Genomic DNA, 15,052 nt, shown 5'->3' with positions numbered 1-15,052 from the left:
AAAAAAAGTAACACTCAACTTTGAAGAAAAAAAAAGAATTTATAAACTTGAAGTGGGTATAATACCTCCACAACAGTGAGAAAAAATAAAACGAGATCATCACGGAAGAAACTACACTTTAAACAACTATAAACTGACAATCCTATTCTTACTGACTTTACACCTAAAATACCTTGAACCTATATCCCCCTGGTGATGGCAGCCTACCTAAAGATACATATGGGAAATAGTCTCTCTCTCTCTCTCTCTCTCTCTCTCTCAAAGAAGACGTAAACTTTACATAGCCTTAAACGAAAGTAAGCTTAGAAGACCAAGTATTACATAGTTCAATTTACGTGTATATACAAAAAAAAAAAGTAATACAGGAAAAGTTTAAACAAAGGAACCCCGCAGCGGGAAAAAAAATTAGCTACATTAAAAAAAAGTGAAAATATAACATTAAAATAGTACACTAAAAGAGCTTAGATAAAACACTTCATTACACAAGGAGAGGGAAGAAGTAGGAGGGAAAATAATAAAAACAACACAAAAAAATGATGGGAAGCAGCCGGCGGGTGCTATGTTAGAATGGACACGTGGTCAAATGAAATCTTTACAGCTGCACGGTTATATCCTTTAGGTTAAAGAAGTTGCGTGATTAATGAAAGTGAATGACTATAAAAGAATTGCGGAATGAGATATGAGACGAAACGGGAGAAACAGAGGAAACTCCCAAACACGATGTTGTCCAACATATACTTACACGGTCCGAAAACCAACGAAGAAACAGTATAATTAGTGTATCAGGCTGTAACATTATAGTGTATCAGGCTGTAACCAGATGAAGACTAACTTAGAGAACATATTGATAAAATGAATATTTAACAATGAGATACTAACCTTGAATTCATTAAGGAAGACAGAATTAATGGGACGAATGAGTCGGTAAGAGGACAGGAGAGCGAAGGAATAACAAATAAAAGACAAAAATTTTTGCAAGATATAGGAAAGAGGATCAAAACATGAAGATTAATGAAAAAATTAACAAAAACAATAAATAGAAATAATTTCTTTTAAAAGTTTATGTAGTGAAAAATAATGCATTTATCCTTTTAATTTTTATTTTCATTTATTTATTTTTATTATTAATTTATTTTATTTTACAAATTTTCGTATTTCAAATGCTTTTCTCTATATCGCAAGTTTTTTCTCTTCACTTCCTATTCGTTCGCTGTCATGCACTCTTATTGATTTAGTTTCATCCACTAAACTCCAAGTATTTCCAGGTTGGTAGAGCCACAAATGTTACCCTTCATTCCAACACCCATCTGGACTATATACTTCTTAGTTTTTTCTGTTCTTCACCTTCAGTGCGTAGTCTCTGGTTCGATCCCAATTCCTGTCAAGTGAGCTCTGTGGTAGAAGAACACTGAGTGTGTGGGTTCATCTTTTATTCACGTGGGTTTATTCATGTGCGTGCGTTTACAATTTCTTGTTAGTGTTCTGGCCATCTTTTCGCTATTCTCTGGTAATTATTAATTTTACATATGAGTTACGAGAAAATAGCGAAAACATGATCCTACACACGTTGCAGGCTTGTAATGATGGTACCCACCTGCAGTCTTCACAGCTACTCCTGTTCCTTTCATACAATTTCTTACACTCACGTGTTTAGTAGCAAAAGAAAATAGAGTGTTGCTTTTCAGTGTAAACAATTTACTTTCCTTTCTCGCTTAAGGACTCCATTGTTTCAACTACCTACCTTTATATATGTATCACTATCTATTACCACATTTGTTCTATCGCGATCAACACTGAAACCGGAAACTAAATTTCTACCACTTCTGGTTTGAACAGAAGGATAATGGAGGAAATTCAACCTTTGTTGGACCGAATGGATTCCAAAAGATCGCTTTCGTTAAGTGTTACCGCTTTTGCTCTATGGAGATTAACATTGAAACCAGAAGTAGTAGTAAATTTCTACGATTTTCGGTGTTAGTAAAGAGTTGCAGGTGAAGAGGGTACCTTTCCTTTAGACGCTCCAATGATATTTGTTTCCCATGTCTGATTCGGACACTCTTTGCCCAACATTAAATATTGATGCAAAAACAAGTGTCTGTAGAAGGAATGTTGATCTCAGTTTGAAGATCCCGCTCATAGGCTATGGCACAGAGCAGGATGATCGTAGTGTTTGTTGAGGCTATGCTATTCGTAGTTTGGAGGTCATCTGGAAACTTGACGAATGTAGTTGTTGTGTTAATCTGTTGTGTATGGATCAAAGACTGTATCTGCAATTAAAAAGTGACGACAGCGGACGATTATATTGCAACTGCCTTCGAACTTCGCCGCATAGTTGAGCTGCGAGAGAGCGATGATGTTCTATAGTTACCACTTGGGGTCGTGACATGTCAGTGGTCCATCAGTGATGTACACGATGAGAGACAGAGAGTTATCACAGTACATGTGCCACCAGAACGACCCGGAAACCACATGAACAGGATTGTTCGGGACACCAACCAACCAATAGTAAAACCACGCCATCATGTTCTCTATGTGAACACAGAATGCAACGAAGAGGCGAATGAAAGGAAGTGATATTCAGTGCTGAAGAGTCTCGAATACTGTGACGATATATGCATCTCCATAGATGTACAGGCGAGCAGCAAACTCTACCGTGTGTTCGCATTCGCCATAAAGTATCTGCACTTGGTAGTATTTTCGTATGAAACAAAAAGCTACACATTTCAATGGCCTGTGCGTTTATTAAGAGAAGTAAATAGCGCGTCATACATTCCTGACATCATCAATCCTGTTCTCTGTGGGATCCCTTCTTCCAGCAGGATAACAAGTTACCCTACTTGATATACCCTTTGTACCTTGACCTGCTGAATCTCCGGATTTTAGCCCTAACTAGCACATATGGGATATGCTGAAATAACTCCTAACCGCCAGCCGGGCTCCGACAGCGACAATTGTCAAGTTACGCCAAGATTTATAGGAAGCATGGAATACCATACCACAGGCAGACACTCAGCATCTGCACTACCGGTCACCTAATAACAGACACTTATGTGGCCGCTCAGACAGATAACACTTCGGATAACTACTATCTATCATCACCTTCTTGTGTACCAAAACCACGAAATCTACTAGATGCGTTTCTATAGGTATATACATAAAACTTTGTCCAAGTTCAAATGGTTTCGGAATTTGCGATCAATAATTAGGACTTCATTAGCCGGGGTGAACTGAACTCTGAAGCTTCCGGTGAGCAAAGCTGTGAAACACAGTCTGTGATATGGAGCCGAGCCTGTCTCTGGCAGACGTCGGAGACAGATATAACGATCTTTATCCCTCAGTGGATGGGCTACTTGCCCATATTTCGTTCAGATCCGGCCAGTAGTTACCGAGAAATAAAGTACCACATACAAGCCAAGCCAAGCCTGTTCAAGGCCGAGCTCGCCCACCAAATATATTTGTTTCTTGAACTATGAGTTATTTGCTAACCAAATTTGGTCCAGATGCGACCAATAGTTACCGAAAAATAAAGCACACATAAAGGCCAGCCGAATCTGTCCCTGGTCGAGCGCGGGTCAACAAATAAGCGATCTTTATTCCTTAGACCATGAGCTTGCCCACCAAATTTGGTTCAGATTCGGCTAGTAGTAACCAAGAAATAAAGTACCACATACATACATACACTGAAGTAAAACTATAAGTTCCCACATGCCGAGAGCTAACAAGAACAAAAAACAAGCTTAAGAAAGAAAACAAATAATGTATTATACTTAAGCTCATGATATATAAATAAAGTAGTTTCAGAAAATATATGCTAATAAAACAGGGAATAATTCTCTTCAGTCTCACACAATTGGCTGCAGATATAAAGCTGGCAATAACTAATAACAATGGAAACTAAGACTGAGTAATGTAATTAGACTTGGAATCAAATCCTGGTCTCCACTTTATGGTACTGATGCACTGACCATTATGATCCTTAACCAGCCACGTTTCCATTTTTAACGATGCCGCTCAGCCAATCGGAACACACATATTATAACTCCTGTTTTGCTTGGTAACCTAATGTCTCTATTAACCCTTGGAGTACCAAGATGGGGTCAATTTGACCCCAGCGAGACATCATCTATTTTTTATTGCATTAAAAAAAATATATGCTGAAATGGTCTTCTAGGAATGCTTCTATAAGAGTCTCTTGAATAATTTTGTACACTTAACAAGTATCGTAGAGTCTAATTTGTCTTTTTATTTACAGAAATGGAAAATGGGGTCAAAATGACCCCATCTTGGTCAATCATGGAATAAAGAGTTTTCAGTCATATTCCGAGAGGAGGGAAGAAAAAATTTTCTCATTCCGCCAAATGTAGATGGCGCTTAGGGCATGGCATTTTCGTGCAAGCGAGTTTTGGCACCAACCTCATTTTGTTAGTTTCTCTTATGTGGTACATTTTCCTCTTTACAATAAATGTTCATTGCTTGTATTGTAACAATAGAATATCATTTGATCTCTTTGCTGGCTTTAGAGTCACGAAAACCTAAGGGGTCAAATTGACCCCATCTTGGACATTTAAGTAAAATTTGTCTTGGTACTCCAAGGGTTAATAAATACCAATGATGGTTCAACCGCTTTTTCTTTGTACCACAATATCTATAAAGCAAATTCAATGACAATTCACGAAACAAAGAAGTGCGACTAACAAAAATTGAACTCAAGTTTCTGATTCCCTGTACAAGAGATGGTCCACAACTTTTACTTCAGAAATGTTCATTAAAGTCGCACCTACATTGAAACAGGTTAGTTTCATTTCACCTATGAAACTTTGACAGACTTACAAATTTTACTCTAATGTTCGGTCATAGGACAGATGGATGGACCTGAGTCGTTCTTAAGACTTCCCATACTTATGCATAGAATTATTTGCGTTGAGTTGATTTGGAATTTAACGTCCCTTTCGCAGCGAGACTATATGAGACGGGACCTACTGATTAACATGGAATCCGAACCACATGAGCTCCCGCCGGGAATCGAACCCGGGTCTCCCACGCCAAAGGCGCGTACGCTAACCGCTTAGCCACAAGAATTATTTGAGAGCCTAAAAACTATTTATCTCTATAGTACATCCTACTTACTATAGAATTCGTGGTTGGTGTGTTGCCTGCCGAAGACTGTTGCTGTTGTTGACTTTGCTGTTGCTGCTGGTTTTGTTGTGGTGGCGGTGGTCCACCCATTGGAGGTGGAGGTCCATATGGTCCGGGCGGCGGCATTCCCATGTGTCCCATCATATGTGGCGGTGGAGGCTATAAGTTAATAACACTCGATTAGTTAGAATTTAAAAAGCAAGAGAGAAAGACCATGTTAAGATTCTATACAAGAGCAAAATGAACGAGAAAAAAAAAACGCTACACAAGTGCATACTTATAACGCTACACAAGCGCATATTTATAAAGTCCTACTTTTTCTGAATGTTAATTGCTATTCTGTTGCTTTCTTCAGAAGCCACTGAGTGATTTAACAATTTTTTTTCTTACATTAAATATCAACTTTGGCGTATACACAGCAAGCGTAGTAGTCACCCATAAATATTAAAAACTGTGAGGCAATTGAAGAACTATATACACTAAATGATAGAGAATTCAGTTGAATGTGCATAATCTAAACACCCACTCACAGCCCTTAGTAAACTATAGCGTCTCGGAGTTTCGTTTTAATCTTCGGTTTTTAGTAACCATATTATCGTTAGATCTACGCTCGGGCCTAATTTGCTGGATTTATTACTGACTGACTGCTGCATCTTTATGATATACCAGGGTCTTCTTGGTAATCACTTTCAACACTGAAGGCGAGTGACACTGTTACAGCCATTATCATTACTCTGAAAAAGTATCCTGTTCCCTCCGTATATCATATTAACGCTTCCCCTATAACACATTCTGCTACTCATGATGATCTCGGTGTCATCTTTAACTCGAAACTCACGTTCTTTGACCACACCTCCTCAACAGTTAAGAAATTAATGAGTTATGTTGGGGCGTCTTTACCGATTTACTGAACTACGCACTATTGCATCATTACCAACATTCTATAAAACACTAACTGCGCCCAAGATCGAATACTGCTCTTCCATATGAGCCATGGCCGTACCTGCACATCTCTCGAGACATGATTCTATTCTCAATTTCTTTATTGCTATAGTATGCTTTCGCGTTCCCGCACTTCTAATATTACCTAAGGAGGAACTCTTGCGATATCTCAATATCCAGACCCCGAGAGTACGAAGAAATAAATCTGACCTGAAATTTCTTCATAAAATAGTTAATAGGAACTTCAGATTGGAAATCCTACTTCAAGAACTATCCTTATGTGTCTCTTCCCGCAAAATCTGGAATACCCACCTATTCTGTCTGCCCATCCCAGGCTGGCAATTACACAGATGTCTGATTTTTTTTTTTTTTTTTTTTTTTCAGGAATAACGAACTATTATATGTGGACACATTTTCGAGCTACCCAGTATCTGACAGAGTAATTAAATGCGTTTTCGCCAAATAATATTACTTTTGCACTCTTTGTTAACACTGCTGATGTTATTGTTGACACCCTATGTTTCTACTGTTTTCTTCCTTTTCCAATTTAATATTTCCCTGTGTGAAATGGCAAAAATATGCTGTAGCTGGGAACTCGTTCAATAAATAAAAAAATAAAAAATAAATATGGAGATCAATCAAAAAATTTAATGAACGTTTTTAACAGTTTACAAAATGAAGTCAACGCTTTTTTTTTAATTTAAAATCGCCAACTACCATCCTAAGATATCAATTTACCATATACTTGAAAAAAAAAAAAAAAAGTTTTCACGAGGCCAGTGTCTCGGGGTAAAAGAAGGAACTGATATGAGACTGAAAATCACCTATGGAAATCTTACCTCAAGCAGATTGGTCGCTGTCAACAGTTCTCAAGAACACTGATTCTCTCTGTTTCACTTGCGGGCAACGAGTTCCATGAAACTTAGTAAAATTGAAATTTTAAGCATCGCATTACAATAAAGTTTACGGACAATAAAGACAAACTGCTATCCGTAACTTTTAACTATCCAATAAATCACTATCCGTGATTGTAAATGATTAATAATAGACAAAAAACGTGTATTATGATACCAGAAGAAGAGTACGAACAAAAATTACTATGATACATTGTCGAGCTACAGAATTTTGATTTGATTACCCACAGTAAGAAATTCTTCAAAAACAACTTATTTGAGTTACTTTTCTGGTTATGTCCCACAGCCAAAAAAGCTGACTAACAAGAATTATACAGTACAATAAACATGACTCTCGTTCTGAGTTCCTTCGATAAGTAGAGTTTTCGGCTTTAGTGTGTGAGGTCATATTTCGATTTCAGGAGGAATTCCACACTAAGTTCAAATCTCAAAAGGCTAATGAAACACAGCACTAAATTCCAAAAACACCTAAAAACGACTCTCGGACAATTATATACGGATTACAAAGATACGACTGTAACTGTACAGTATTCTAAAAATTTCGTATTGTAAATAAAGCTATCCTTATTTTAACTAATTCTATATACTTTCAAGCGAGAACTTATATTACTTACCATTCCTGGTGGTGGTGGTCCCATCATTCCTGGTGGTGGATGCATTCCTGGTGGAGGTGGTGGCATTGGACCCCAGTTGGGGTCAAATGGAGGCGGCCCTCGAAACCTAGGTCCTCGGGGTCCAAAATGTGGTGGCGGAGGTGGTGGACCTCTAAATGGAGGGCGTGGTCCGAAACCACCTCTCCCACGGAATCTTGGTGGTCCTGGAGGTCCTGGGTGCCCTGGTGGACCAGGAGGCCCTGGAGGTGGAGGTCCTCGTGGAGGTCCATAGTCATGGGGACCACGACCACGGCCTCTGGAAGGAAAACTATCAATATCTAAAATAAGTAATGCGTTCTAAAGAATCTCTCCATCATTTTTTTCTTTTCAGACTTTTAAAAAAAATAGTGTAACCTCGATAAATAAATGATCCAATTATACATTCTATATTCTACAGTTCCTAGCTGGAGATACACGAAACCCTAAGGGTTCACTGCAAAGATTATCGAGAACACTACTTGCATTAGTAATTGTAGTACTTGTTGTTTTAATACAATTATTACGACGGATGGTAGAGGGGGATGGATGCTTAAGGTTGGCTGTTATATAACAATGGGCTTTCTTTAAAAACAACAACTAAGGATTACTGAGACACACAAAAATAAGATGAAAAACACAGCGCACGCACACACACACACACACACATATATATATATATATATATATATATATATATATATATATATATATATATATATATATATATATATATATATATATATATATATATATATATATATATATAAGGGTGGGCCATTTTAATCAATCTACGGAAATATCTGAAAAATGATAAAACATAGAAGAAATGTTTGAAGTACACGTTATATATTGCTACGGGGGAAAACCAATTCCGCCAAAAGTACCCCTCCCTGCCCCCCGTAAATAGGGATAACGGGGGGTAACTTTGAAATGTCAAATGGGAACATGGGTCGAGTAATACCTCGTTCGAAAGGTTTTGGAAAACTAAGTAACGCTGTACCAAAAGATGTTTCATATCGAGCACCAGTTTCAAAATGGCCGCCATGATATGGTTCGGAAACTCCAGTACCCGTAGTATGAAAACCATGAAAGGTAAATGAATGGAACAAAATTGAAATACGTAAATATCATAGGGCATGTCGAATGATGTGGTCCCTGTGATCCCAGTGTCCTGTCTGAAAGGGTCTTGGGGGCTAACTTCAAAATTTCTAATAGTGATATGAGTCGAGTGGTACCTCGTTCGATAAACCTTGCAAAATCAAACATCTTGCAGGAGAAAGCGATTGAGGTGAAATGGCAGTGTTCTCAAAAGGCCGCCGAAACATAGTATCCCTGTCAGAGAAAAGGTTTAGTACCCGTAGTATGAAAGCGATTGGAGATAAATCAACAGAAGAAAAACTGGAGTAGGTAACTGACGTAAGGCACATCGAGAGGTGTTGTCGGGGTGACTCCAAGGGCCAACTGAAAGGTATTCGGGGCCAACTTGAAAATTTCAAATAGCAACTTGAAGCGAGTAACATCACGTTACATAGACAAATGAATATTAAACAGCTTCTGTAAGAATATTTTCGACATGAGACACTGTTTTCAAAATGATCGCCAAGACATGGTGACTCTATCTAAGAAAACGTCTAGTGCCCATAGTATGAATACGGTTAGAGATAAATGAAAATAACGAAAATTAAGTAGGAAAACCACGGAGGCATTCCATGGCTCGAGAATGATACAACAGAGATAAAAATGTTAGAGTAAAATTTCCATAATGTATAGAGAGAAATCCAAGTCCTGCAAAATAATCTCGCCCTACGCTCTGTATGTGAGTGGGGTGGAAAGTAACTGTGAAAGTGCAAATGAGAACTCTAATTCGCAAATTAAGACTATGCTACAAATAGGTATGGTGTGGTTGAAACATTTGTTTGTAAGGATGACTCTGTAGTGACCAAAAAAAGGTGAAATTTTATTTGAATGGTAACGCATATCTGTATGGCTGAGCATGATTTGATGCGAAAACAAAAGGAACGGTATACGAAAGAAGTTGTCGAATAATGCAGTTGCTGGAACTTACAAAATTGTGAATTTGCTAGTCTCTGTTGCCACAGAAACTTTTTATGCAATGCGTGCTGGATATTCGGAAAGCGTCTCGGGGATATACGTACACACCGTTTCGTTCGTCAAGCTTACAATATGTCATGAGTGCTAATAGTTAATCAAAATATAAATGTGGCCATCCGCATTAACTCAGTGCACCAATTCTCTGTCCATGAAGTCTGCCTTCCAATCAGCATTGGGCAGGTCAGGCGTACGCCCGAACCGTTGTCCGGTTGGACATTGAAATTTTGAAGTTAGCCCACAAGACCCCTTCAGGCAGGACACTGGGATCAAAGGGATCACATCATTCGATATGCCCTATGATATTTACGTATTTCAATTTTGTTCCATTCATTTACCTTTCATGGTTTTCATACTACGGGTACTGGAGTTTCCGAACCATATCATGGAGGCCATTTTGAAACCGGTGCTCCATATGAAACATCTTTTGGTACAGCGTTACTTAGTTTTCCAAGACCTTTCGAACGAGGTATTACTCGACCCATGTTCCCATTTGACATTTCAAAGTTACCCCCCGTTACCCCCATTTACGGGGGGCGGAGAGGGGTACTTTTGGCGGAATTGGTTTTTCCCCTTAGCAATATATAACGTGTACTTCAAACATTTCTTCTATGTTTTATCATTTATCAGATATTTCCGTGGATTGATTAAAATGGCCCACCCTGTATATATATATATATATATATATATATATATATATATATATATATATATATATATATATATATATCGTGTGTCTGTGTGTGGAAGATTTGCCTATTCGGAAATTAAGTAACAATCGTGAAAATGAAACCACATGTTTAAAATCGACTATAAATTAATTAGCTGACTAGCGCTAAAACAAGCTAGGTTCAACACTATTTAACACTACACATTATCATACTCTAAAATGTTATGGAAAACTCAAGGAGCAAAGGATATCATTTTCTACTTTACGCATCATTTGAATCATTATTACAGGCCAGCAATTAAAAACTCTTCAGTATTGAAATATTAAATGTCTTGAAATGGTATCTTCCAGCGCACAAAGCTTTTAGTCAGATTTTGCATTTTGCCTCTAAGCTCGTTACTTAGAAGCGGGAGAACTAATGCAAAGCTATAGCGGATATACATCCCTCCCTACATTCTTTTTGTACTGTATTAGTGAAGTCGGAACCAATTCTAATTCGGTTGTCTTCAACGTAGAGAGGAAGTAATTCTCTGCACAGTAATGAAAACTTCGCTACGCTGACATTTGAACGACTTGATCCACCGTGATTCACATCACATCACCTCGGAATTGGCTACGGAGAAGATGGGACAGTAGACAGGCAACTGTTGTGCGACACCTTCAACTCAAGCGAAAGGTTCAAAAAGTGGTTTCGTGGGTCCCTCATTCACTAAATGCAAACAAGAACAGCCAGCCTATTGCCACATGTAGTTCTTTGCTTATCCGTCTTGTGAATCTTGTCGCCATCAGCCCTTTCTCTTATGTACTGTTACCGGAGATAAGAAATAGTGCCTGTACGTGAACTTTAATCAAAGGAAAAAATGTTCAGCCCAAACAGAAAGGCAACACCATATCCCAGGAAGAGAATATTGTTTGTGTGGTGGGGCATGGGAGAGACAGGAAACTCCTATCCTGTAATCGTAACATTACTGCTGCTGTATACTGTGATCAACGTTTTCATACAGCATTTCAAGGAAAAAGATCGAATAAAAGACACAATCATCATCCACACGGACAATTAGAGCACATGTGGAACACACAACATTATCATTCACAGCTTCAATGGGAGGCACTTCATCCGACGTATTCCCCAGATATAACTCCTACAGATTACTATCTTTTCCGGTCCCTGTCGAATGCACTCCGTTGCACATCCTTGGAAAATAATGAGCAGCTGCGAAATTTCATTGATCAATTCTATGCATCCAAGTTTTATTTTTTAAGGCATGCAACAATTGCCTCAACACTGGAAACAGTATGTGAACAATGCCAGGAATACATCAGTGATCCACTGTTTGATTAGTTCAACCTTCAAACAAGAAATGTATCTATTGGTTCCAACGGCACGAACTAATGAATCAACCCAATAGATACATATTTTCTGTCTTGTCAGCAGAGTAAATTATGGATCAAGCAACGAGATTAGTTATTTCCTCAGTTTCTGTGCTTCGTTTCTCTTGACAGTTTCAATTTCCAGTGAAAATGGATATGTAAAAATATCCTTTATGTTGATACAAATAAAATATTTATTCTTTCTTTTCTTCCTCCTCCTTTCTCTCGCTCTCCCTCACACACACACACTCCAAAAGGGTTCCGCGGGTTAGATTTTTTTTTTTTTTTTTTTTTTTTTATAACCAAAAAGCGTAACGTCGATATCGAAATGAACATTATATAATGATCTCTTTACATTCTACATTACTGTTTCTAACTAAAGATATACACGTAAGTGAAGTCAAAAGAATCAGGAAAGCTAACGTGTATATGAGTACGTGAAGTGATCTTGCAGTTTATAAAAATAAAACACATTCTCTCTACATTTAATTCTGACGCTTTTCATCCTATGAGGACCAGAAAGAGCTGTTGCAATCAAGACTCACTTCCGCTCACTATCCTCAATGCGACTTACGTTCATTATCCTAAACGACGCTCAGGTTATGGCTTCCTATCCACATAGGACTGATGCTTACATACGGCTCGAGCTTATTTATTGAACCTGAGAGTCGGGCTCGTGAGTTTGTGCATCTGTAGCATCGATTAGCTTCTTTTGATATAAGCATCCTTAATTCCCATCCAAGATTGTAAAGTGGTAATTTATAGCGAAGCCTACAAAAGTAAGTATAACTAGCTTGATGACTATACAATTCAGATAACATGTTACTTTTATGATCGGAATTTCAATGTAAGAGACTGAGTGATCTCAAAACGAACGAATCCAATCATCACGTGAACTAGCAACAACAACCTCTAAAAGAAAATTAATAGCATGTAAGTAAATTCTAAAATTTACTCAATATTTTTTTTTTTCTTTTCAACAGCAAATGACATAAAATTAACGTACCTAGATCCTATAACTTTCACCCAATGTTGCAGCAACGGACTACCATGACCTTTCCTTCTTCCAAATATCCGTAAAACAGAGTTCCTGTACATTATTAGGGAATTACTAGGAAATTACGTAATTACTAGGAAATTAAGAGTGAAAAACTGCAACTAGTCAGGAATTGAATCCCAGATTCCCACTTATTATGCAGGCGCGCTAATGGTTACGCTATCCAGTCCTTCTCCAGACTAGTCACATATTTTTCACTTTTCATGTTCCTGTTCAGCCATCACGTTAATATATCATTAAAACTATTATTCGAATTATCTGTAGACTCACTACTGAATATATGAAATTATCCCACACACTATTGGGATACAAGTATGATGCTACGAAAATAAATATAAAGGATAAAAGAAAAAAGGCTATCAATTGGATTGTCAAGTAAATCCGACAGGCATATGTCAAATACAGTGTAGCAATCAGAGTAGATGATCCACACAAATCAAAATGAAATGAAAAGTATTATAATAAAACAGTCAAAGATAGTAATATATAATTATTTAGGACATAAACTGTCGCATGTTTATAATAATTTGTAAATGGACTTCTTTATTAACAATGTCTAATATTTGACGTACTATTAGCTGTATTATTTTGATGTTCCCTGACATCTTTCTCAGCAGATCTGGCAATTCATCTCATTTCAATTTTGTCTTGCACTGATTTGTGCGCAAGTAAAAAATACGCTTACACACTATACAGTAATATACCTTACTGCAAATTTTATATTTTAATAAAATGACTAATAGAAAATTTTCAAAGTAGGTACAGTAGTTTAGGTTTTGTGCCTTACCTCGTTCTACGTATGAGTTTAAATCAAATTACGAGTTGAAATATGTCGTCTGAAACTCGACAAGCTTTATAATCGTTACGTTTCTACCCGCCCATGGTATACAATGTACGAAATTACGTCAATATCAGACAATTCCAGTTGTTCAACTTTTCTTGTCAGTCAGCGTAGGACGAGATACTATTGGTTTCGGTAACTGTGACAGATTAATTACGTTTTAACCGATTCGTGATACTTGTTACTTTTTGGATTACAAAACCGGCCGCCGAAACTGCTTGAATGGTTGAATAACACTTCACTGTGTATATATGAAAGCAAGCTTTCGAACTGTTTTTCTTAATTTGACAAGGATTGGAAAGGGTGATTACAGCTGAATCGCAGTGTATTTTCTTGTAAACTATAAAATGTGCGAAGTTTCATTAATTAGCTATTATATGTGCACCAAGTGCTAGTAAACGAAGCCACAGAGCTGAATTTAAAACACATCTGAAACAACTAGCAGTGCGAATGACTTGTCGAATACTCATCCAATCAACACACATACACTTATTTATATAGTTATCAAATGATTTAGTAACACTGAACATTTGTGCACTACAATTGTTTTGTGTTCGTGCTATGGTGGGTGATAGCAGTACGCGAGGGGCTGTAGCACGGATTTGAATAGGCCGACCAGATATTTGTGGTATAAAATGAGAGACCTTTACGATTTTCAAAGAAGGAAAATTGTGAGTGCACGGTTAGTTGAAACAGGGAACCCAAGAATGTTAGGTATATAGAGAGAACAATGTACAAGAGTACAGTGTACAGTGTAGGACTCGTACAGTGAGATAATGCCAGAAAAATGTAGTGGATAGAAACAAGTCTAGGTCACAGGGATTGCCGAACAATTACGCAATGAATTAAAATAAAGTACAACTAAGGAATCTTTATCAGCAGTACTGAGAAACTCACTTTTTTCACTCTTCAGTAATGTTATTTGCATCTTTTGGTGCGTCCAGTTGACAAAAGATGAGACAAACTCTTGATAATGTAAATCCCGGCTACCCGAGCAACTCCTCTTTTAAATGTTCTACTAGTACTACAAATACTTTGTAGTAGAACTTCCTCTGTAGTAATGATATATGTAATGTAAAATTGTGTTAACGATTGAAAAACACTTGTAAAGTTACTGTTGTGATAATAACTTCTAAGATTACATGTTTTTTCAAGTTCTCGCTTCTTTATTCCTGCTAAACAACAATTACATACTGATATATATAAATGTAAGACTTGTGTCTGAAAATTTGCACTCACTTCTATAGCAACTTTATACAGTTATCGATGAAAACTTGAACTTGTATTTCAAATTCTATTAAATTACACACCTTCCAATAATTAGCATCAAATCGCTCTAGAAAACATTCAATCAACAGTCGGCTGCTCCATTACGGGTAA

The 15,052-nt window shown here is 37.4% G+C and overlaps 1 protein-coding gene across 2 annotated transcripts in view; it reads right to left on the bottom strand.

Annotated features, from left to right (window-relative positions):
- The window catches only part of LOC145690285 (transcription elongation regulator 1-like), a 166,991-nt gene that overhangs the window by 136,106 nt on the left and 15,833 nt on the right, over window positions 1-15,052 (bottom strand). The window contains exons 2-4 of one of the 2 annotated variants that reach the window (XM_081765045.1): window positions 12,781-12,864; window positions 7,607-7,913; window positions 5,128-5,295 (exon numbers count right to left, since the gene is read on the bottom strand). In XM_081765045.1, the coding sequence (XP_081621171.1) occupies window positions 5,128-5,295; window positions 7,607-7,913; window positions 12,781-12,864 (559 nt within the window). The remainder of the gene's footprint in view (window positions 1-5,127; window positions 5,296-7,606; window positions 7,914-12,780; window positions 12,865-15,052) is intronic. The other variant, XM_081765055.1, reaches the window with a different exon arrangement.

Source organism: Thermobia domestica, chromosome 1 (genome assembly GCF_964235325.1).
Source record: "Thermobia domestica chromosome 1, izTheDome1.hap1.1, whole genome shotgun sequence".
Taxonomy (NCBI): domain Eukaryota; kingdom Metazoa; phylum Arthropoda; class Insecta; order Zygentoma; family Lepismatidae; genus Thermobia; species Thermobia domestica.
This window is presented reverse-complemented; position numbering and strand designations above follow the sequence as displayed.